This window comes from Purpureocillium takamizusanense, chromosome 10, assembly GCF_022605165.1.
Source record: "Purpureocillium takamizusanense chromosome 10, complete sequence".
NCBI lineage: Eukaryota > Fungi > Ascomycota > Sordariomycetes > Hypocreales > Ophiocordycipitaceae > Purpureocillium > Purpureocillium takamizusanense.
The window spans coordinates 456,497-479,527 of NC_063077.1; the positions used below are offsets into that span (position 1 = coordinate 456,497).

The 23,031-nt window shown below is 59.2% G+C and overlaps 9 protein-coding genes across 9 annotated transcripts; 5 read left to right on the forward strand and 4 right to left on the reverse strand.

Annotated features, from left to right (window-relative positions):
- Positions 1-1,657: 1,657 nt before the first annotated feature.
- Positions 1,658-2,462, forward strand: JDV02_009658 (uncharacterized protein; the record flags this gene model as incomplete). The annotated part of the gene is made up of 3 exons (XM_047991334.1): positions 1,658-1,746; positions 1,961-2,115; positions 2,224-2,462. The coding sequence occupies 3 exons, from the start codon at positions 1,658-1,660 to the stop codon at positions 2,460-2,462; spliced, it is 483 nt and encodes a 160-aa protein (XP_047847346.1).
- Positions 2,463-2,465: 3 nt separating this feature from the next.
- On the forward strand, positions 2,466-2,831 carry JDV02_009659 (uncharacterized protein; the record flags this gene model as incomplete). The annotated part of the gene is made up of 1 exon (XM_047991335.1): positions 2,466-2,831. The coding sequence occupies one exon, from the start codon at positions 2,466-2,468 to the stop codon at positions 2,829-2,831; it is 366 nt and encodes a 121-aa protein (XP_047847347.1).
- A 2,764-nt stretch (positions 2,832-5,595) lies between these two features.
- On the forward strand, positions 5,596-6,208 carry JDV02_009660 (uncharacterized protein; the record flags this gene model as incomplete). The annotated part of the gene is made up of 2 exons (XM_047991336.1): positions 5,596-6,047; positions 6,159-6,208. The coding sequence occupies 2 exons, from the start codon at positions 5,596-5,598 to the stop codon at positions 6,178-6,180; spliced, it is 474 nt and encodes a 157-aa protein (XP_047847348.1). The 3' UTR covers positions 6,181-6,208.
- An 840-nt stretch (positions 6,209-7,048) lies between these two features.
- Positions 7,049-7,912, forward strand: JDV02_009661 (uncharacterized protein; the record flags this gene model as incomplete). The annotated part of the gene is made up of 1 exon (XM_047991337.1): positions 7,049-7,912. The coding sequence occupies one exon, from the start codon at positions 7,049-7,051 to the stop codon at positions 7,910-7,912; it is 864 nt and encodes a 287-aa protein (XP_047847349.1).
- A 151-nt stretch (positions 7,913-8,063) lies between these two features.
- On the reverse strand, positions 8,064-9,650 carry JDV02_009662 (uncharacterized protein; the record flags this gene model as incomplete). The annotated part of the gene is made up of 2 exons (XM_047991338.1): positions 9,337-9,650; positions 8,064-9,286 (listed from the first exon to the last, which is right to left on the reverse strand). Exons 1-2 carry the CDS (start codon positions 9,587-9,589, stop codon positions 8,064-8,066), a joined length of 1,476 nt encoding a protein of 491 aa, XP_047847350.1. The 5' UTR covers positions 9,590-9,650.
- Positions 9,651-13,661: 4,011 nt separating this feature from the next.
- Positions 13,662-14,796, reverse strand: JDV02_009663 (Cholestenol Delta-isomerase). The gene is made up of 3 exons (XM_047991339.1): positions 14,352-14,796; positions 14,117-14,280; positions 13,662-14,062 (listed from the first exon to the last, which is right to left on the reverse strand). Exons 1-3 carry the CDS (start codon positions 14,560-14,562, stop codon positions 13,805-13,807), a joined length of 633 nt encoding a protein of 210 aa, XP_047847351.1. The 5' UTR covers positions 14,563-14,796; the 3' UTR covers positions 13,662-13,804.
- Positions 14,797-15,451: 655 nt separating this feature from the next.
- Positions 15,452-16,879, reverse strand: JDV02_009664 (uncharacterized protein; the record flags this gene model as incomplete). Its single annotated transcript, XM_047991340.1, has 3 exons — positions 15,452-15,854; positions 15,940-16,624; positions 16,873-16,879. 3 exons carry the CDS (start codon positions 16,877-16,879, stop codon positions 15,452-15,454), a joined length of 1,095 nt encoding a protein of 364 aa, XP_047847352.1.
- A 3,789-nt stretch (positions 16,880-20,668) lies between these two features.
- On the forward strand, positions 20,669-21,901 carry JDV02_009665 (Glycerol 2-dehydrogenase (NADP(+))). Its single transcript, XM_047991341.1, has 2 exons — positions 20,669-20,722; positions 20,803-21,901. Exons 1-2 carry the CDS (start codon positions 20,700-20,702, stop codon positions 21,686-21,688), a joined length of 909 nt encoding a protein of 302 aa, XP_047847353.1. The 5' UTR covers positions 20,669-20,699; the 3' UTR covers positions 21,689-21,901.
- Positions 21,199-22,617, reverse strand: JDV02_009666 (uncharacterized protein). Its single transcript, XM_047991342.1, has one exon. It carries the CDS (start codon positions 22,583-22,585, stop codon positions 21,947-21,949), a length of 639 nt encoding a protein of 212 aa, XP_047847354.1. The 5' UTR covers positions 22,586-22,617; the 3' UTR covers positions 21,199-21,946.
- Positions 22,618-23,031: the final 414 nt, after the last annotated feature.

Consider the following 23,031-nt stretch of genomic DNA (forward strand, 5'->3'; position numbering starts at 1 on the left):
GCTCACAGTCGTCCGTCTACAGACGCCCCGAGCTCCGACAGCACCAGCAGATGGAGGGGAGGGGGAGCTCCAGTGGGGGGGACGTGGGAGTTCAGGACCCCCAATGCCCCCTCCCACCCAGCTCGCTCCCAGGAGCTCATTGCCCAGGCAGCATGATGAGGCGAACTGCTGTGCAATTGGCAAGATGGCAAGGTACGTATGTACATACGGGGGTCCTGTCCTTCCCCAGCCCAGCCACCACTGGATCGACGCACGCACGCACGCACGCACGCACGCGCAGACGGGACGAGGCATGGTGGATGAGTGAGTGGCCGCCTCCAATTGCGTGCGAGAGGCCGCATGGCTGGGCTGGCGGGCGGGCGCTCTAGGGGACGACGGACTGGAGAAAGGACGGACGGCAGGCAAGTCGCCGCAAGGCAGAAGGTTCTGGCCTCTCTGCTGACGAGCACGAACAGGTTCCGGTGCCAGGTTCCAGTTCATGCTGGCTGGCTGGCTGGCTGGAGGGAGGGATGGAGAGAATGGAGGGATGGATGGGTGGATGGACGCTTGGCTTGGGGGGAGCCCACTCCCTCTCTCACACCCGCTCTTGTCACTCTCTCTCACTCGCGCGCTCCCTCGCTCGCTCACAGCGCTGCTGGAGCTCTCGCTCCGTCCCTCTGAAGCACACACAAGGACGCACACAACCTCGCCCGCCCGCCCTCGGTCGCGAAGGCCCACGCCCTCCCCGTGCGCCGAGCGACGCTCTCTCTCCTTCACCCTCTCCTTGGGTCTCTGCTCTGTCCGTCTACGAAGCGTCTGTCTGGACTGGGACCCCCCCCCCCTTTCGGACCTGTCCACTGTCCTCCTCCCTCCTCCTGGCTCCCCTCCCATTCCGACGTCTCTCACTCACTCTCTCCGTGCTCCTCCTCCTCCTCCTCCTCCTCCTCCCCCCCCCCCTTCTCCACACTCCCCCCTTCGCGGTACCGCATGTACGCCCACAGCTCCGCAGCCTGAGGCTGACGCGACCTCGAGCCAGCTAGCCCCAGCTCGCCGCGCTCGTACCAGCGACATGCAACGCCCGCACAAACAACCTTTGACCAAGAGGAGCCCGTCCATGCCCTCTCTCTTTGCAAGTGTAAGCACTGCCCTTACCTCACTGTGCTCGTCCGCCTGGTCAAGCCCGTCTCAAGTACCCGATACCACGACCGTTAGCAGCAGCTGTACTGTGTGTGAGTCGCCTCTGCGTAGCCTGTAGCCTTGCCTCGCCCGCTCTCTCTCTCTTTGCCTCTGCCTCTGCCTCTGCCTCTGCCTCTGCCTCTGCCGTTGCCTTGCCCTGCCCTGCCCTGCCTCGTCTTGCCGCCGTCGCCGCCGTGCCCACCCCCGTGGTTCCGTCGGTCTGCCCTCCCGCCCAGCAGCTGGCTTGCTGGCTTGCTCGCCCGCCTGCCCGCTCCCACTCCCACGCACTCTCTCTGTCCTCTCGCGGTCCCCGTCCCTCTCCTTTCTCCTCTGCCCATAAATACCTGCCCTCCCATCGCCCGTTTCCTTCCCATTCCTCCCACGGCCCTGTTGTAAGATAGGACAGCTTCCCAGACGCCCAATTGCTGTCACCCGCACCCGTTAGTGCCGTCACCACCACCTACACGCTTCCCCCCCCCCACCGGCCCACAGTCACATAGCCATGTCTTCCCGCAAGAGAAAGCAGGAAGAGGAAGAGGAGGAAGAGCTGGTCTCCCTCCCCGAAGACGACGATGGTGAGGAGGAAGAGGAGTGAGTCCAATCCCCCGTTTCCCCCCCAAACAACAAACACCATCGCCCACGTGTCGCCCGCCTCGTTGGGCGATGCGCGGGTTTTGTCGCCGAGCGCAATGTATGGGGACGCGCCAGCAGCTGCCGGCGCATCCATTGACTCGATCGATGGCTTGCCATGCGCCCAAAAATCCAACGACTGGGGCCCCACGCTGACGACACCCCCGCCCTCTAGGTACATCTCCACTGGTGACGAGGAAGACGATGTTGAGGAGGACGAAGAGGAGGAGGATGAGGAGGGTGATGAAGAGGACGAAGAGGAAGACGGCGGCGACGGGGAGGAGGCCAACGGCGACGATGCCGGTGAGAAGCCCAAGAACGGCGTCAAGGGTACGTGCCTGCTCCTGTTTCGTGCCAATGAGCTGAGCAGCTTGCAATGGCATCGCATCGCATCGCATCGCGCCGCATTTGCTAACATGCTTGGCTTTGTTGTTGCAGACCACGTCTCGAAACCACCCGCCAAGAAGCAAAAGACAACCGACGCCTCTACCGAGGAGGTCACCAACGGTGATGCCGTCGCCAACGACGCCGAGGACGCCGAGGAAGACGGCGCGGCAGATGAGGACGCCGCTGTTACCACCAAGGATGCCCCCGCGGCACCCGTCAAGGCGACGGAGAAGACCGTCGAGGCCGAGCCCGAGGCTGTTGCGGCGGGCGGCGATGACGACGAGGAGTAAGTCATGGGGCAGAAGGGCTGCTCTGGGGGGACGGCTGACGAGGGTGCGGCGTGCGTGCTTGCAGTCGCTCTGTGTCGCGTCCCGACCTCGATGTGTCGCGGCGCGGCGGCGAGGCGCATCATCTTGCGTGTCATGTGCGCGCGCGCAATTCGAGAGAGAGAGAGAGAGAAAGAGCGCGCTGGAGGAAGGGCCCGTCACGTCTGCAGCGCACACGGGCTCCCATCCCATCCCATCTCTACCAGCTCAGTAGTCGGCCACGCTGGCAGCGAGCCCGAGCCAGAGCCCGCGCCCGCGCCCGAGCCCGTCAACGTCAAATCTATTCCATCCATCTACGTGCCCTTGGCCTGCCCTTCTCTCACTGTGTACTGAAGCGGTGATGGTGCCTTCCATCCATCTATTTGCCTGGGCGCTCTGCTGTGATTGCCCTGACGTGATGGGTGAGTGTGCTGTTACAAACAATCGAGCTGGGCTGCGTTGTGACCCATGCGGTGGAGCGCATCGAACAAACAAAAGAAGTAGTGGTACTAGCTAGCTACGTACACAATCTTGGTGAGCGAGCGGGACCCTGGGGGTTTATCAGTGGACGAATGGATGGGTATGGATGGATGGATGGATGGATGACTTGATCGAGGGATTACGGATGATGGGATGGCTGGCTGGCTGGCTGGCTTGCGGATGGATCGTGGGGGGGGGAGTCAGGTCCAAGGTCCAGGTCCCTCACGAACTTAAGCCAAGCTCGCGGATCAGCATGGTGGGCGCTCCTTTGATTCGCCGAATGTGTCGTGCGTCTCTGCGCCCGCCTGCATCTCTACCGTCTGCCTGCATCCATCCATTCATTCATTCTCCTCCGCTGCTGGGCAAGCTGGTGCTGCTGCTTGGGGTGCCAGAGTGGTGGTGCTCGGCGTCGATCTGCCGCCGCAAATCCCCATCCCGTCTGTCTACCCATACGTTCAATCGCCCCATCCGTCCATTGATCCATTCGTTCACTCGTGCGGTCCACTGTCTCTCTCTGCCCTTCCCCCTCCCCTCGCCTCATCGCCACCTCCCACCTCCCACCTCCCGCCGCTACCGCCGCCGCCGCCGTGGCCGCAGCAGCAGCATCATGTCCATTCACCGCCGCCGGCCCTGGTGGGCTGACCGCGGGGGTGTTGTGTGAGCGAGTGAGCGAGCGATGGCTCTCGCTCTTCGCGGTGCAGCTTCCAGATGCGCGCAAACGGGACCAGGCCCAGGCGCCGCGCGACGGCCTGCGAGGCGGCGTTGTCGGCGGACGTGCTGTAGAAGAGCGTAGTGGTACTGCTGCTGCTTCCGCTGTTGCTGTTGCTAGTACCGCTACCATAACCTCCGCTGGTGCCGCTGGATATGCTACTACCAATGTTACTGACGCAATGCTCCTTGTCCTCCTTCTTCTCCCCCTCCTGTTGTTGTAGTTGTTGTAGTTGTGCCTGTTGGTGTTGTTGTTCTTCTTCTTCTTGTTGCCGCTGCTCCTGCCGCATAAACGTAGACGCCCAGGCCGCCACCACGGGCGGGCGCGATACCCTGCCCGCGATGCGAGGGGCGCGTCCATATACCGGCCTCGGCGGCGGAGGGGGTGCGGCGCGCGCAGAAGCAGATGGAGACGGGGGCGGCGGCGACGGGAACGGGGACCCTCTCGCCCGCTGCCGCCGTCGCCGCCGCTTCCTCGTCACCCTGGCCCCCATCCCCGTCGTCGTCGCCGCCGCCGCCGCCGCCTTCATCCCCGCCGCCCGTGGTGACGGCGACGACGGCCATGGCCCACGGCCCGAGCACGCCGGCCAGCAGCTCCGCCCACTCGCCGGGCCCCCAGTTGTCCGGGCGGGCGAGGCGCGGCGGCGGGCCAGCAGCAGGAGCAGCAGGACCCGGAGTGGTATCAGCTACTACCACTACGCCGTTGGCGCCGTCGTCGTCATCGTCGTCGTCGTCGGCGGAGGTGACGAGGCGGACACCGTGGGGGAGGGGCCACTCCGAGCGCGCTGCGGCGGCGGAGAAGAAGGAGGGCGGGAAGACGTAGCTCGGTCCGTGTGCGAGACAGCGCTCGGAAAGGCCGAGGGCGAGACGCAGCTGCGTGATGGACGCGGGAGGCTTCTCAGCATCAGCATTAGCATCATCGGCTGGCCTTGGATGCGGGCGATGCGCGGGCGAGGGCCGGGCGTGGGGGACCTCCTCTTGGAGGTAGTCGTCGCCGTCGCCGACGGACAAGGAGGAGGAGGAGAGGAGAGGACGAGGGGGAGAGATGGGGAGAGCGCGAGAAAGGACGCCGAGGGCGGGAAAGCAGTGAGGGCGTGGCCGGCGACGACGGCTTGCACGGCGTGGAGGTCGAGTGCGAGGAGGGCGGGAGGGGAGACGGAGCGGTCGAGGCCGAAGATGGCGTCGACTTCGGCCTCGAGGAGGAGTGCGGCGTCGGTATCGGCGGGGGGGCGTGGTGGCCATGGGGGGGGGGGGTAAGTGAGTGAGTGAGGCTATCGTGACAGTCTATGTCACCCTTTGGGTGGGTGCAACGAGTGGGTTGAAGGGAGTGAGGAGGGGCCTTGGTCTTTCTCTCGTTCACGGCAAGTTGCGGTCTATGGTCATTCTGAGGAGAAGAGATAGAGAGAGAGGGAGAGAGCCACACGCCCGTTGAGGCGTTCTTGTAAGTGCACGCTTATTACTGGAATATCTATTCCTGGTGTCGAGGAATTCCATGCATACATACACGAGTCACGACGATTGGAGGCGTACCTGGCGGCATCGCCTACACGGCGGTTGACTCTTCGGTAAGTCACACGCCGAGAGCGGGGAGGGGAACCGGTCGGAGATGCCGGCCGCGGCAGGGTCGCATCGGCGTCGGGCGGGCTGCCGGGCGAGTGACGTCTTACACGCAGCCGTCGTATCATACATACCTACCTTCATAAAGAGCCGGAAGGGCGGGGGGCCGGCGTGCCAACCGCGCCCTGCGCCGCCGTGATCGATCCCTGCCCACACTGCCTCCTACATTCGTACATACCACTCAGCGGCATCATCAACCGACATAGTATCAGGTTAGTCTTTAGGGACGAGACTCATCCCCGGTCCCGCGACTAGGACCGACGACAAGAGAGTAACCCAAGAAAAATAATAAAAGTTGAAAACGCAGCATCGAATGGCAACATCCACCACGTCCAGTCCCGGGGGCCGCGGCCCCCTCGCCGCCGTCCGGGACATCGACCACCTGGTGCTCACCTGCGCCGACGTCTCCGCGACGCTGGCCTGGTACACGACGCACCTGGGCATGGAGGCGACGAGCTTCACCTCCGAGGCGGACGACCGGCCGTCGGTGACGCGACACGCCCTGCGCTTCGCCTCGGGCACCCGCAAGATCAACCTGCACCAGCGGGGGCGCGAGTTCGAGCCCAAGGCCGCCACCGCCCTGCCCGGCACCGCGGACCTGTGCTTCGTCGTCGACGACGCCGTGGACCTGGCCGCCGCGGCGCGCGGCTTCGAGGACGCGGGCGTCACGGTGCTGGAGGGGGGTGCCGTGGTGGGCAGGACGGGGGCGAGGGGGGGGAGGATCAGGAGCGTCTATGTGCGGGACCCGGATGGGAACTTGATTGAGTATGTGGATGATGATTTGGCTCTCTCTCGACTCCCTCCCTACTTCCCACTCTCTGCCTGTGCAAGAGAACTTGACGATGGATGTCCTGTGGCTAACACACCAGCGGCCAGGCTGTCTCAGTACGTCGAGTAGTGACGTGGGGGACTTACACCAGAGTCCATATGTCACGGGTCGATTGCCGGAAGAGTTGTGCCGCTATGAGAAGAGTCTGTCCTCTACTGAACCGTAAACGTCTTGCGCCGAGTGCGAGGAACGCAAAGCTACGCCACTCTTCGTAGGTAGCCGTCATATCATGGGCAGGCAATGCACGTTGTCCACGCAGAGCCCGGCTCGCAGACTAGATAGACCACAACATACGCAGTACAGAACAAAGAAAAGCATCAATCTCAAGGTGCCACCACTCACACTACTCCATCTCGAAACCCATGTCTCCGCTTCTAGCCACGATCCATTTCAACCGCCGGACGTCAACATGCGCGGCAGGCGAGGAGCGCCCGGTGCCAGACGCCACCGTTGTGGTCTGGTCCATCCCTTCGGAACGGGCGCGGGGATCGAGGCGAGGCGTGTGGCTGGGGCCCGCCGTCGCAGGTAGCGATTTTCTTCTTTCGGTCTTTTGACGACGGCGCTGTCAGTCTGGCTCCCCTCGCCGTGGGTGTGGCGGCTCGCAGTGCTTGTTGGGCTGACGAGACGGCGCAAAGTTAATCGCCCGTCGCCCGTGATGGAATCCTCAGCTCTGATGCCCGGCCAACTCTTCTGGAGTGAGAGAATGTGGCGAGTGGCCATGGGCAGCTGGAAAAGTGAAAAGGGCTGCGCGAGAAGAAAGAACAAGCTCCAACATATATGTATGCATTTGATTGTCGATTTTCCGGCCGGCAGTTTGGTCCAGGTCGTCGCATATCGGGCGTCCGTCACCACAACATTAAGCAAACACACTTACACGACCCAAGCCCAAGGACTCTATATCGTAGTATATTACGTACTTTATAGACGACAGGCCACCATGTCGCGCCCCCTCGACTTCTACGACCGCGTCGCCATCGCCACCATCGTCGTCTTCTCCCTGTACCTCATCGGCGGCGTGTGGCTCTGCGTCAAGCACGGCTTCCACAAGTCGTCGGGCTGGCGCTTCCTCATCATCCTCGCCCTCGCCCGGCTCATCGGCTCGAGCCTGCGCCTCGCGACCATCAACGACCCGACCAACGACAGCCTCTACGTCGGGTGGTTGGTGCTCAACGGGCTGGGGTTCGGCCCGCTCGTCGCCATGCTGATGGGCCTGTTGACGCGCGTCTTCGAGGGCATCTCCGAGACCCGTAGCGGCGGCGGGTTTGTCTTCCGGGTGGCGTACCAAAAGCCCGTCGAGCTGCTCATGCTGACGGGCCTGATCCTCGTCATCGTCGGCGGCACGCAGTCGACCTTTTCCACCGTCGGCGAAGCGCCCAAGGTCGACTACGCGGCGCTGACGGTCGCGGGCATCGCCATCTTCGTCGCCGTCACGGGCATCCTGCTGCTCGAAGAGGCCCTCGCGGCGGCGAGCTGGGCGTGCGTGCCGCGCGGGGAGCGCCGCATCGTTGCCACCGTGGGTGCGACGCTGCCGTTCGTCGTCGTGCGCCTCGTGTACGCGTGCCTCGAGGTCTTTGGCGACGTGACGCCCACGCGCGGCATGTACGTCGGCATGTTTGTCGTCATGGAGATGGTCGTCGTCTTGATGTGCGAGGTGCTGGGCTTCACGCTCGGTAAGCGCCCGCCGTCTACGCAGGGAAGCCGGTGGCCGCGCGGGATGTCTAGCCTGGGCCGGCCAGATATGGAGCACCATCGGGAGGGGCAGGTGCGTGACGAGCCGCGGAAGCTGTTTTCGCGGTTCTGAGGGGTGAGACTGAAAAGAAACATCGTCAAACTCCGCAGTATATGTACCATTGATGTTGGCGTTGTTGTAGGACAGACAAGTCGGAAGCAGCTAGGAATGACTAGTTACCTGTGCCTTCAATCTATGCCAATTGGACTCTGTTGATAACAGTTCAAGTCATGACCTTCAATATCAGCGTCACTGCGGCGTCGTCCCGGCTTTCCGGAACAACCAACGCCCTCGTCTTGAGCTCTTCCATTTTGAGCTTGACAAAATCGTCCATCACAGATAGCTCTTCGCTCCCCAGGAGACCAAGTCTGGCACGATGGTCGCCGTCCTCATTGGGCCCGTAGTGGCTTTGATCGATATATCTCCAGAATATAAAGTCAAAGGCCCAGCTGTTTCTGGACGCGTAGTTGACCAACCAAGACTGATCCTCCCACCTCCTTCGCATTCTCTGCGACAAAGAGACGCCACCAGGGCATCCAAGCAGAGAACTCCGGGCGCCCAACAACTTCTCCTCGCGTTCTAGAGCACCCAAAAAGGTTTCAAATCGAGGCCTGCATGCTTCTATCCAGCTACTATACCCGTCGGGCCAGTACTCTGGGCTTTTGAGCAGTAGCCACCACGGCGGATCGAACGAAAACTGTGCCGGGGCAGCGTAGGCGAATTCCCAGTCTATGACACCGACCACTCGAAGCTTTTCATCTATCAAAACATTTGACGGACGCAAATCCTCGGAATACAGGAGGAAGCCGGTGCCCGAAGTCTCATCATTGGGATCATCCACCTCGACATAGAGTCGACCGCTCGTTGCCGCACGTTGAAATAGTCGACGAGCGACAAACTTGTCTCTCGCGTCATCCTCGTCCAAGATGGTATCGTTGCGCTGAAATGTTGCCTGCATCATGTGCATATCGGCCATTGCGGTATACCACTCCTTGGACGTGGAGTACGGCTGTGACGGCAGCCACGTCGGGGGCACGCTTGCGAACTCAACCAAGGAGTTCATATTTTGAATGAGGGGCCGGCCTGCAACAGAAATGTCACCATGCTCGTCCTGGAGCAACGATCCAATTCGTGGAAATGATAGCATAGATAGTTGTAGCATAATGTTTGCCATCTGCCCGTAGAGAAGCTCGAGGATAGGCTCGCTGATATTGCTGTTTAGAATATGGGACTCGTCAGGCTGGAGGAGAGGATCGTTCAGAGCGTCCGACATGGTCCTTTCGTGCTCGATGTAATCCATGATAATAAAAGGGCCAAGGCCAGTGGGGTTCTCTGCCCCTGTTCCATGATGGTAGATATGCGGCACTGGTATCGTGGTGTTTGCGGCGACGTAACGCATGGTAGCCACCTCGTAGCCGACCTTTTCGTCGGGGAACTTGACAGCACCTGCCTAGGCGTCAGCGAGAGCTGGGTTTCACGGTAAGAAGATGAAATGCCTTTGTGGGGTATTCTCATCACAGCCGACGAGCCGTCCTTGTATTGCAGCCGGAAGATGATATTGTATCCGCCCCTGATCGGCCTGTGGAGCTCCAGAGGATCACCTGGTCTGTATTTCAGAATCAGAATGCCGATGGCACGATACGTTTCGGCGTTGTGTAGAGCCCGCTCCCAAGCGTCGACCTGCTCGTCGCTTTTTTCCCAAGCAAGGTCATCCTTCAGCATGCGGACGTATCGAAGTTTGAGGGGCATCGTCTTTCGCGACCAACGAGCGGTGACTGACACAATCGCTGCCAATGGTGGTGTGTCAAAGCCGACGTTTGAGCACTGACGCTTGGTAACAAGCCGATGGTGGCCACCGGACCGATGTGCGAATTCTGCAGTCGTATTTTGCAGCACTTTGCGCACGGCAAGCTTGGGTAGATAATTTCCTCTACGAAGTACAGTACTGCGATGCAAGTCACAGACCTAAGGGACTCCGGCCATGTGATGGAGTGTTGCCTTCAGAGTCGGAAGTTTCGTGGTGGCGTTGGGGCCTGCCGATTGCATCAGCGGGGCCTTCCGCGTCACGCAGGTCTAGCTGGTCTGCAGCATCCGTGCTGGGGGCTGATCCAACACAGCATTGCGTGCCCTCGAGATGGTGTATGCCTTGCCAATGCTGCTTGTGGATGGTGACAGAGTTGTACCCTCCCCAGGAAAACCACGGATCTTAGGATATGGCCTCACCACAGAGTATGATTGAAGCAGGATATTCTCCTATGCGTAATCATCATTACTCAGCCCTTCAGGATATCTGTTGGAGTTTGGTGCATGATGGAAACGAAGACTCGCTCCCGGGACTGACCACATCAATCACCGACGCCTCTTTAGCTTAAATCCCCTTCATGTTTCGACTCAAAGAGGCCCGGGGCATAGTTACCTGGCTAACCACGACGGACATTTACTATGATCCTACACCCGGTTAATCGACACCGAACCTTGGGTGCCCGAACCGTGGGGTGGCTTGGCATGTATTAACAATCAGTGCAGTCTTCTAAAGCTGGAAACTCGACAAGCGACCGGTGAAAGCTGGTGGGTCAAACAAAGGCGTCAGTATCCCCCTCCTCCCCTTGTCATCTCTGCCGCTGTGGGTCCGGCTGGGAATCTCGTTGAGGCAACGGGAAGATTGAACCTCCAGCCTCTCCCGCCGGCCACTCTCCGTACTATTTCGGTCGATGCAAAGTTCCGTCCGCCACACGTACGCGACCAGCAATGAGCAGGTCAGGTGGCTATGGGCCAGACGGTGCGTGCATGCCCGCCCCCCGCGCCGCACTATCGATATCGGATGAACGCTTCGCCTCTACGCTGTTAAGAATCGTCTAACAGAGACTCGACAGAGTCATCGTTAAGGACAGCTTTACCGTGCACGCCGTGTCTAGATGAGGACCACATTTGCGATCTCTTGGTAGCTCTCAGATGCATCAACTGACATCGAATACTAATGCTGACCTGGACAGCACGCATTGCAGTGTTGGCGGAAGGGAGGGGGGTTGGGTGTTGGTTCCCAGGTCAAGCGCGTTACCGCCCCCCCCGTTCTTCCCAGGCAACCAGGGCAAATCAGCTTGAGTGGTGGCTGTAGCTTGCAGGAATCCTCCGACCGCCCTGATCCTCGAAAGATCCGAGCAGCAAGGCTCACCCCAACTCGGCTGGCATATGATCATCATTGATGGCTGACGAAGTTTCACGCAACGCTACTCCGCAATACTGCAACACTGCCTTAGAGAACCGAGAATTTCCGGTTCAGCTAAATACCATGTGCCCACCTCGGACTGCCTCACATCGCAATGCCTCTCGTTTTGCGCCAACTCCGTGTGGGCCCATGTTTCAACCGACCTGAAAGCCCGAAGCACAGGTCAACAGCAGACCATTTTCTGTGCCCCAATCATCTGAGCTTGACAAGGAATTCCCCTACGCATTTGACCATTCAGAACACAATTTTGCAGTAATGCCGGAAAACAAGACAGCCGCTGATCGGGTCACAAGTGAGTATCAGTTGAATCTCATCTGCTTTCACCGTCGTGACGATGCGACCATTTATTGACTACTGGGAGACCACTCGAGACAGACAATCACGGGCCAGTGGACTAACACCAACGACACGATATCTCCTTGCCCTGAGGCAGCATACCTCTGCGGCAATGATAAAGACGATCTAATGGTGTCGCATCCAAATCATCTTTCGTCGGAGGTGACGGATGACGGACAAAGCCGATGGCGGCCACGCCCGTTCAAATTCGCGCCATGGTCTGGCATTGGGTCCCTTGTGATAACACTCCTCGCAACTGCGCTGATTGTAGCGGTGCTATATTCAGCTGATGGAAAGGCAACGGATACGTGGCCAAGCGAGCAGCGGCCCCTTCAGGTAGCAGTTGTGCTCGCGATCCTCGTTGCCACTGGCAACGCGGCCCTCATGATTGCACACAGAGAGGGCGTTACCATCTCATGGTGGGTTAAAATGCTTAGCGGCGGGAATCTTGGGGATTGTCACCGGTACTGGGAGCACGGTTCCAGTGCGTGGCAGTCGATGTCAAGCCCGCGCCATATGAGTAAAGTATCGCTGGCATCGATGATTTTGTCATTTCTACTGGTAAGCGGGCCGCTACTTCAGCGGGCCGCTACTATCGAACCAGTGTCGATGACTACTGCCGCAACTTTCGAGGCGGCGGTGGCGACGGATGGGTTCAGCCAGCCTACGGGATACTATATGACGCGCGCACCAGCGGTCAACACATTGACACCGGCGTTCTCCAAAGTGCTTCAGAACTTTACTAGCCGCAGGGCCATCCGTCTCGACTTGAGTGGCTGCCGTGGAGCCTGTACAGGCGAAGTGATTGCGGCCGGATTTGATAGCAGTTGTCGAGCAACTCAAGTCCCTTATAATCTGGACATCACGAAAGCAGGCAATACAACGACGGTGGGATTTATCAAGGTGGAAACAGATGGGATGCGCAGCCCCGATACGATCCTCATCTCGACCTTATATAAACCATCTGCGTCAACTAGCGGATACCTGACGCGGCATGAATGTACGTTACGATACGCGCTGGTCAAGTATCCCGTACAATTTGCAAACGGCACGATGGAGTTGCAGTCGATCGACCCCATAGTCAACAACATAGTCTCCTTGCTGTACCTACCGCGCGAGGTAGCAGGATTAGGCCGATGGCCGTCTCAGCTGGGCGGTATCCATATGGCGATACAGAACATGTATCAAAGCAACGTGCCGCTATATCCAACTGGAATCTTCGCTATACAGGGCATGGGACCGATGCAATACAGCTTCATGACGTCAGATGACTCGAGCCTGGGTTCTGCGGAAATGACCTGGATGGATCCGATGCCCTCGGTTCTGGATGCGGTTCGCGAGCTGAGTTTCCGTACGGCCGTTGCTTTCTCCAACGACTCGTACCACCAAACGGTCTACGGCATTCAATCCCACAGCATTAACATATACGTCCTGCGGGCTGGCTTTCTGGGCGGTGCTGTGGCTGTCGTACTAATTGGTGTAGTAGCAGTTGCTTTTTTGTTTAATGGGTATTGGTTGCTTGGCCGGCGTGTATCGATGAGTCCGATTGAGATTGCAAGGGCTTTTCAAGCACCGATGACGGCTGGAACAAGATCCAACATCGAGGCCAAAGCGCTACTGAAGGAGATTGGCAAGCGCGAAGTCAAATATGGCGTGCTTGATCAAGAAGATGTTTCGGATTGGACGCTCGCCATTGCATTACCCACGTCGGTAACACGCCCATGAAGGCTACTGTAATACCAACAAATTTGTCAATGGCTAATTCTCCCCAGCACTCGGCGTTGCCTGTGTGGAAGGAAAACATGCCCGTGTTCTCGTGCCTCTACCATGTGAATGGGAATTGAGGTCCCGCCGTGTCTGTGCCCATGTTCTGCACCTACCTGGGTCTGACGAAGTGATGTGCAATTCCACATGGCAATTGATATACACGCCGAACCACTTTACTACTGACGCCGCGTTACGGACGCCGGGTGGCTGACCCGCTAAATCGGACAATTGTGCATTCCATAAGAGTAGTACTATTCGTAGAGCCGGTTCTCTCTAGTCGTAGAGCCGTCTCTAGCCCAATTTTGAGAGCCTGGCAGAGTCAAGCCCAGGGCAATAGAGCTCTTAAATATGACACTGCTATGTTTGCGCGATCATGCCGCAAGCCTTGTAGTTGTAATCAACTTGGATCTTATATACTTCGTAGTACAGATATAAAATTTATACTTTCTGCTGTTGCTTCGAGCCTGGAGATTTCTTCCCGCATCGGCCCTACTTTTGTTTCTTACCCATGGCTTTCTCACTCTTGGAAAAGTATTTGTCACTGGTAGCAAAGCCCTCAGCGCTCCTGACCTTGTCGAAGGCATTCCAAATCTCAGTGACACTCTGCTTGACATAGTCTAAAGCTCGTCAGCAGACTATCTCTCTCGACATCCAATCGGTTGTAGCGACTCACAGCAACCGACGACCATCCAGATAAAGTTAAAGAAGAAGTAGTAGAACCAAAAGTAGTATCGTTCCGGCCGGCAGTAAGAGATCTCGAGCAGGCTCGTGGCGTAGTAGAGGACGTCGCCGTATATCTGGCCGGTCGAAACGATGAGCTGCAGGGCGTGTCTGACGGGGTGTTGGACCACGATGCAATAGGCGATGAGGAAGGCCAGTGGGCCCCAGGCAAACTGATTCGAGACGTCAGTGACGTGATGTTATGAGAAGCGTCTTGGGCCACATACCGCGGTTACAGCTTCCATGCATATGAGAAACGTATCGGACGTCAAGTACCGAGAATCAGACAGAGAATATTCCTTCCACAGCTGGGACCATAGTGACTGCTCGCCAGCAAGTGTTTTGTGGTTCGAGACGAAGTGCGCTTCGAAGAAGAGATGAATGAACCCCGCTGCGCGCCTTGTCGTTAGAGCCAAAAAGACTCAGCCTAGAGAAGGGGAAAGGAAAAGGGGGACAACTTACTCAGACACATCCAAGTAAAGGCGAGACGGTCGGAAAATTTTCCAGTAGGCTTCAAGTAGCCAAACAGGTGATAGGAGGCGACGAGCACGGCCGCCCACTGGAAACCGAAACGGGCAATCAGCGAGATGGTTGAGTTGTCGTTGGCGACGTAGTGCGGCAGCTCTACGCCCAGCGGGTAATAGCCGTGCGGTGTCGCGTTGGAGGCTTCCATGACGATGATGTGTTCTGATGGGCTTACTCGCCGCAGGTTTTAATCTCTTGATCCATGAGTAGGAAGGTTACTTGCCATCTGCCTTTATAGGCTTCTCGACGCGACATACAGAGTAATAAAGTGCGCTACTCTGCCGCGTCGCCATGCAGCTTCGCCTTCGGAGCCCCACCTTGCCGAGCAACCCGGCTCAGGCCATTTACTCGTCCACCCATGTCTCACTCCCCGGGTTTTGGGATCGACCAGAAGAGGAAGGGGAGGTCATCCTTCGCCAGTGTTCTGGGCAACTGGATTCGGACATTCGGACGTCCCAAAGACCGTTTCAACTCCGTAATGCAATGTCTCCACATGATTGCGGCGGCTTGGCTGCGGTAGGTCCACATCAAAGCCGTCAGGGCCGCAGGCATAGACTAGGTACCGTACACTGACAGGTAGGGCCCAGGGGGTGTGTGCTCTGAGAGTAATAGTCCGGTTCCTGAAATTCGCCGAGAATGAACATCAGCTTCATCATTGCTAACTCCGGGTGGGCAAAAGCCCGATGAATGCGGATGGATTCGGGCGACTTTGGACGTAAGATTTGATGGCGCCAGGCGGCAACTCGAGCAAGCGTTCACGATAAGAGTCGCCTGGCTCGGCTTATTGCAATTTGCACGCAAAAGCCTGGATGAAGCCCAATCTTCTCTTCGGAGAATTGGGTACGTCAAGAGTTGTACTGTCACTGTGTCCGTGTCGGGCCACATATGCCCACTTTGCTGGCAACCTGGGCATCATCACATTCGGGTTTGTGTCAAGTGGGACGGCCATCTACTTTATGTGGTCAAGCCTGTTCTCCAGTCCTCCAGCTGGCCGAACGTCATTACTAGCTCATGTTCATTGCGACGCTTTCTGGAATCTAACCTGCCGTTCTCCGGGTACTATATTTACCTGGCTGCGCACTCGGAGCGGGTATCGTCAACTTGTTCAACCTCGTCGTGCTCGCAAACTCGTCGCCAGTACCACCCTCCGGCATCCCGAGCTCGTCATCCGTGCTCACCCCCGGCCGTGTCACCAGCTGGCGGTCTGCCGTCGGCCGAGACCCGCGATCCCCGCTGATAGAGCCGCGCGTGTCGTAGGCGAATATACGTGGGCAGAGGCTGACGAGGACGAGCCGCAGCGCGGGCAGGCACGTGCATATGATGCCCACGTTGATCTCGATGGGCGACCACCAGACAATGTCCCAGAGATCCCACGTGGGGTTGGAGCCCCTGGCAAAGTGCGTGATGGACCGAAGGCGCAGTATCGACACTATCGTCACCCTGTTTCGTTTCCTCCGTTAGTCGAGAGCGCTCGCTATGCTTTTCCTAAGCTATGTAATGTGGCAACGGGGCGCATATCACTCACAGGGTCCCTGTCAGAAACATGAGAGATGCCCCGACCTTCTTCTTCCAATGCAGATTCAGCTTCCTGAGCTGGCTGAGCGGTATGCCGAGCAGCCAAAAGTCTGTCGCGACGCTGATAGCCGCGTTCGCCCAGGCCGACGCATTGATGTTGATGCACGCCCCCTCGACGCTCGTTTCGAAGTCGTACTGCTCCCAGTAGTATCGTATCGGAAGGCACTGGAAAATAACCTTCATTAAGAAGGCGAAGATGAAGGCAACCTGGAACGCGGCGGTGCCCCAGAGAAGCCGCCGCATGGCGCGCCCGGCAAAGATGTCGAGGTAAAAGAAGTTTAGCGTGAGCTTGACGAGCCCTATGAGAATGACGTAGAGCATCTCGAGGACGTAAAAGTAGACGGCAAAGGTCCGCACGGCGGACGAGGAGACGCCCCAGACATCCTGCCCCATGCCGTGTGTGGTCAAGCCGAACGTCATGGTCACGATGCTGACCATGCCGAGGGCAAGAGTAGCCGCCACCATCCAGTCGTCGCGCCTCAGCCGTCGGTTCGTGCTGAAAAACTGCTTATAGACGAGGCGGATGGAGACAACGGCGCCGGTGACGATGCCTAGCGTGACGTTGAGGACGTTGAACGTCAGGCGCCGGTCGCGGATGGGCGTCTTGCATGCCGTCTCGGTGATGACCCTGGAGCCTACATGTATGATCTGTCAGCTGTGAAAATGACGCCGAGATCAATGCGGGATTCTGTGCGCGGCATACATACGGATAGCTGTAGGCCGGGGGCAGCTGGCCGAGATGCATGACCTTACCAGATGTATTGCCTGCTGGTCATGGCAAATGCACGTCATGTTTGACAAGCCACACGTAGCCGTCATACAAGGGACCTGTAAGTGTCAACAATGGTTTTATCGCAACGAGGGGCAGGACTCAATAACTAACGACACATTCTGGCAGTTGTAGGTCATTTCTCTGCCAGTTCAGGTTCAAGTCTGCTCCGCGCAGGGTCCGCCGCACCATGAGCGATGATGGACCGACGGCGAAGGGAACCGAGGCCGCCTCTCCAAAGAGACCGACACCCGTACCGGAAGAACCCATCGCGCAGTTCGAGCGATCGAACGGGGTGTGACCAGACGGAGGACGACGAGGCTACGGCGAGAGCCGGGCGGGGAGGCTCGGCATATTTGAACGACAGAAAACGCACAGGGCGAGAAGCCGATACAAGACTGCCGCGGGCCATGTGCCGCGAAAACGGTCATCGACGGGGGGCTAGAGCGTTGTCTTAAATCACCATGAACCACATGGCCGATCGTCTGCCGTCTCTGGCAAAGGAGGTCAAGGCGAAGCGACACCACCCGGACGACTCGACTTGCCCAGTGTCAAGCCCAGTTTTGAGTTGAGTCATGGTCAAAGCGCACCACCCTTGGTATTAAGCTTGTCAACGACCTGATCCGTCTTTCAAGGCAGAGAGATGGCAGCAGAGAGTAGTAACATACGAAAGTAAAAATCCCATTCGCGGCATCTCCGCGCGGATGCCTGCCGCCAGCCAGCCAGCCAGCCAGCCATGGAGGCGTGGGTGTTGCTGTCCGTGCGCGTCGTCAAAGTACCGAGTGCGGATCTACGCAAGGCGCGCGTACCCCGGCTCTTATTACCATTGTTGAGGTCTTCTTCGCCCTAACGCGCGCGCGGGGGTGACTCGGCTCGCCAAGCCGACCGGCGCTGGCCGGTGTTTTGCAATGCCCCCCCCCCCCCCGGGCCTCCTCCCACGGGAGCGTCCCGCCTGCCGCAAGGAAGCGTCCCGTTCGCAAGGATTTGTTGGTTCGCCCGAGACGGGCATTTAGCCTGAGTTGTCTTTTAAGCTTCTCCCAGTCGACCCGGGACCAGGTCACGTCGCTGCGATTCTTGAATCGGAGACATGGATCCGGGGAAACGACAAATCGACAACTCCCTTGCGTTCACGTATCTAGGCGAAACAGAAAGTCACTGCGGTGGCTGGATTGTAGACATACGAAGCTGACCATTGGACGCCAGAATGAGGCTCCTGACGGCCCATGATTCGCAGCTGCTGTCGGCCTATCTGTACGTTCGAGTCAGGACGCGACCATCTAGCTGAGCGCTCTACGCCTGAACCACCCAACGGTTGAAAGAACAGGAGCCAAGGGATTGAGACTGCCCGACCGCAAAGACTACCACGCACGAGTAACAACAACATTGCAAAACGGCAGCAAGGTCCGGCTCCGCGGAAGCCGCTCGTTAGCAAACGCCAGGCAACAGAGAGCTGCTGCTGCGGCGCCTCGCGCGAGTCGAGCCACGAGGGCCGTGCTGCTGCATTCACGGCCCCAGGGCCGGCCGTGGAACGCTCCAGCTGCTACGTACGTATACAACATGTCGTGCGACGAGACATTCGCCATGGCGTATGCATCGTTACGTAGTAGTAGTTGAGGCTGGAGGCTCGCGCGCTTCCAGAAGCGGCTTCTGCCGAGCGAGGAGAGCTGGATGTCATCGACGGCGCGTTGGCCTGTTTATGAGTGTGTAGCATGAAGCTCGCTCATCAGTCGAAGCACGATGTCGGCGCGCAAACGTTTGTGGTTGCGGTGGGGAGGAGGGCTTGGTTCACGGCAACGCGACGGAGCGAGCGGCTGAGGCCAATGTTGCTTTATTAACCAAGGGGGGGGGGAGGAGGATTTGGCCGCTGCTGCTGCATTGCCAACATTTTATAAAGTCGTCTGTGACCCAATAATACCGTGAGACTGTTAAGCGTGTAACCCGACTCAATATAGGATTGACATGCGCCCAACCACCAACATGACCTCGACGGACCCATCATTCGCTGAAGGCATCGCTCGCTGTCTCCCCCGCACCGGACACGGGGCCCTGTTTCAAGATGACACTGAAATGCTGGAGCGGCCACTTGCGTTTAAGACATGCGGGGGTTTGTGACAGTTCGCACCGACACCAACAAACCGACTACGCACATACATGTACGAAGCACAGTACGCAGTAGCCAAAGACTTCGCACATGCCATGTATAATGTAACTTCATGTCAAGCACCGAGTGTTTGCACACGTGCTCGTACGTACGACGTTGTAATGCAGGCAGTAACGTTGATTAGTAGAGCCTCGCCTCGCTGGAACTGCGCACGTACGTACATACGGCTCCGTCTTCCCCGTCGCACCTGGCGTCGATATTATGTGGCAGCGCGCGCTATATTGCGCTTCTGCGATGCAGCCTGCAAGGGCACAAGGCGCCACCGTTGCGCTGGCTGATGCCACACACACAAAAGCATGCGCGCACACACACACACACACAAGTTAACAAGTATGCATACATACGCACAATGTGTTTTGTGTGGCGCGTGGTGGCAACATCTTCAGCCAGGGTCAACGTTTCAGCCCCGGGTGATTTGATGACGAGCAGACGAGCAGAGCCGGCAAAGAAGCCAGCCAAAGCATCCAGGGGTTTGCATGAGCCCCATATCCGATTCCACGTCAACGTCCGTAGTTCTTAGGCTCATATTGGATCGCCTATTATCACTACCTATGGACTGACTGACCCCTCCGTGTAAAACTCCCCCCAGCCTCCAGTTAGCCATGGAGAAGGAAAAGAAGGAGGGAAAGAAATTGGCAAAATTCACAACCGGGTCCCATGCGCCCGGCAAATACTAAGTTACAACCCAGACCAAGGACATCCAGACGATATCCATCATCTTCGTCATTATCGTCATCAGTAGTAGCAGCAGCAGCAGCAGCAGGCTAATAACCAGGTAGCGTGCCCCAATTCCCTGACGGACGGGAGCGCAACGTGCCAGCCCGTGCGAGCGTGCGTGCCCCCCCCCCCCGGCCAAAACGGATCATCAGCGCCGCAACGCACAGGCGCGCGAGTGGCACAACTTGACATGCAAGCGTGTGCTGCCGAAGAAGGCGCTCGGCCGGGCTGGGCCGACACAAACATTCCTCCTTCCAACAGCCGCGCCAATAGCCCCGCGGCAAAACTGCCTGGCTAAGCGGCCCCTCCTCCTCTTCTGTCCCCTCATTCCACTTCGCGATGGCGCAGCGCGGGGCGCGGCGTGGTGGGGTATGTGGGCTCTCTCTCTGTCCAGGGACCGCGAGCGAGCGGCCGGCTAAACTGGGCTGCTAATAAAATGGTGCTGGGCTGGGCTGGCTTCCCGGACGTCATTGGGGGGGAGGGGGGAGCCGGGCGGGTCGGTCTGGGTGTCGTGTTTGTTGAAGGTAATAAGTTAGTCCGTAGAGAGGGAAGAATCCCGTGTGGGACGGTGGGAGGGAGTGACGGGGGGGCGGGGGAGGGGATGATGATGAAGATGATGAGAGGGGGAAGAAGATGGAGCGTTGGTAACTACGTAACGACCATCTCCGCACTGAACCTACTACCCATGATACAGTACTACGTACAGCAAGCAGGAGGTCCACGACGGGCCGGGGGCAAGGGGCCGGATACCACCAGCGACTAACAGGGAGAGAGGCAGGTCACTCGCTCGGAAGCATGGTTGTGCAAGGCTTGTTTGTTGGTGTGCCCTTCTAGAAAGCATTGAAAAAGGGCCGTTTCTGCCGCGGGGTCCCCCCCCATCCCGGTGCCGCGGTTCTCTCTCTTCTTCTTGTCTCTTTCTTCCCCCTTCTCATCCCTTACTTGTTGGCCCAGGCAGACAAGATTTGACAACAAGACGACGTTTTGACACAAGAGGGAACGCACCTGTACAACGCACGACCGATAGATTTGCAGCGCGGAGACGAGCTCATTCATCATCATCATCATGGCTTCTCCTCAGTATACCACGTATGAGACTCTAAAGCCCCCCCAATCTCGGAGACTGAATACGAAATACAACATGGACTGACACAACTCTTGCCCCGCAGACGCACCTTTACCCTCAACACGGGGGCCAAGATGCCCGCCGTCGGGCTCGGCACGTGGCGATCCGCGCCCACGCAGGTGCAGACGGCCGTCGAGGCGGCCCTGCGCGCGGGCTACCGGCACATCGACACGGCGGCGGCGTACGGCAACGAGGCCGAGGTGGGCGCGGGGATCCGGGCGTCGGGCGTGCCGCGCGGCGACATCTGGCTGACGACCAAGCTCGACAACCCCGAGCACAAGGACGCGGCGGCGGCGCTGGACCGGAGCCTCGCCCGCCTCGGCACCGACTACGTCGACCTCTACCTCATGCACTGGCCCAGCTCGACGGACCCCACCGACCTCAAGAAGCACCACCCGGACTGGGACTTCCGCGACACGTGGCGCGAGATGCAGAAGCTGCTCGGCACGGGCAAGGCGCGCAACATTGGCGTCTCCAACTTCGAGACCATCAACCTGGAGAAGCTGCTGGCCGACCCGGGCTGCAACGTCGTCCCCGCCGTCAACCAGATCGAGCTGCACCCGGGCTACCCCTCGCCCGAGGTGGTGGCCCTCAACACGAGCAAGGGCATCCACAGCACGGGATACTCGTGCCTGGGCTCCCAGGACTCGCCCTTTTATAAGGACGCTACGCTGCTGCACATCGCCGAGGCCAAGGGCAAGACGCCCCAGCAGGTCCTGCTCGTCTGGGGCCTGACCAAGGGCTGGAGCGTCATCCCCAAGAGCGTCACGCCCTCGCGCGTCGAGGCCAACTTCCAGATCGACGGCCTCGAGCTTTCCGACGACGACATCAAGGCCATTGACACCATTGCCGACACCCTCGGCGTGTACAAGGTCTGCGACGACGAGTGGCTGCCTATCCGCGTCTTCGACAGGAAGCTCAGGAACTGAGAGAGACGTCTTGTGAATTCTGGGCGGTCGGGTCGCGGACGACAATCGTGCGTGTGCGGGGGAGGTGGCATGACGGAAACCTTGGTGGGATATACCTAGATTATATAGAAGCAAGGAGTTGTTTTGTGTTTGTTGCATCAGTCAACGTCGTATCGTGGGCCGAGTGATGCTCAAAGTGTAACTTGTGCTTGAATATGCATGGATGTATGTATGTAATATGTATGCCGTGTATCTTTGTTGTGTCGCGTGGACGGGGTATCATAACTTGGTCTTCCTCCTACTTCTGCCGTGTTTGGCCTCGTCGTCGTCATCGTCGCCATGGTCGTCCCTGTTATCACGGTCAGGCCGCTGTTGCTGCCGCTCTTCGGCCAGTAGCACCGCGGCCGCCTCGCTGCGTATCGCGGCGGCGAGCCTCTCGGCGTCGTCGTCGTCGAGCTCCTCGCGCCGACCCTTGCCAAACATGGTGAAGCTCTCGCTGAGGCGGCCGCTGGCGCGTATCTCGGGCCGCGGAATCAGGTGGTAGTGGACGTGGGGCACGACCTGGGAGGCGGCGGCGCCGTTGTTCTGCACCACGTTCCAGTCGTCGACGCCCGTGGCGCGGGCCAGGGCCGCCGACAGGACGCGCACGTAGGCGCCCAGCGCGCGGGCCTCGGCGGGCGTGGCGTCGGTGAGCTTGGGGCGGTGCGGGCGCGGGCACAGCAGCAGGTGGCCGGGGGAGAGGGGCATGATGTCGAGGAAGGCGACGAGGAGGGGCGTCGAGAGCACGACAAAGGACGACGGGGTCGTGAGGTCGGCGGCGAGGGAGGCGGGCGGGCGGCGCGGGTCGTAGGGGGGGTGCGCGGCGGCGATGGCGCAAAAGGGACACTCGTCGACGGGCGACGAGGACGGGTCGAACATGGTGGTGATGGGAAGGGGCGGGGGGGTAAGCGGGCGGGGGAGTCAGTGCGGTGGCGGATCGTTGTTGGCGGACATGTCAATGGATGAGGTTGTGGCGATGGGCGTTGCGGGAGGAAGCCGGCCAACGTCGTGGTGGAGGGGAGGGAGAGAGCGACAAGAGGGCCAGCTGAGCCGAGGTTGGCTGGGCAGGCTGGGCACAGGCGCCGCGGAATTGTTAGTGGGCTTTAGAGGTGCCAGTTTGTGCGCCGGCCCGGCGCCGGACATCGGGACCGCACGAGCTCCGGCCCTGGCTGCGGGGGTTCCTGCCCGTGCAGCTGCTTTCGGGACGGGTCGTTTGGTATGCTCGTGGTCCTCTGAAGATATTTTGATTCTTTGGCTACCATGTCGGATCACGTCTGGCGCTGGAACTCTGCATTCAGGCCGGGCGTCCGGCCTGCGGCGAGGCC

Excerpts from the sequence above, each read along its gene's own strand:
- JDV02_009663 (XM_047991339.1), bottom strand. The coding sequence starts at position 14,562 with ATGGAAGCCTCCAACGCGACACCGCACGGCTATTACCCGCTGGGCGTA. Across the intron at positions 14,281-14,351 it reads CTTTACTTGGATGTGTCTGA|CGGGGTTCATTCATCTCTTC; the intron begins GTAAGTTGTCCC and ends CAAGGCGCGCAG. Across the intron at positions 14,063-14,116 it reads GCATGGAAGCTGTAACCGCG|TTTGCCTGGGGCCCACTGGC; the intron begins GTATGTGGCCCA and ends GTCTCGAATCAG.
- JDV02_009665 (XM_047991341.1), top strand. The coding sequence starts at position 20,700 with ATGGCTTCTCCTCAGTATACCAC. Across the intron at positions 20,723-20,802 it reads GCTTCTCCTCAGTATACCAC|ACGCACCTTTACCCTCAACA; the intron begins GTATGAGACTCT and ends CTTGCCCCGCAG.
- JDV02_009666 (XM_047991342.1), bottom strand. The coding sequence starts at position 22,585 with ATGTTCGACCCGTCCTCGTCGCCCGTCGACGAGTGTCCCTTTTGCGCC.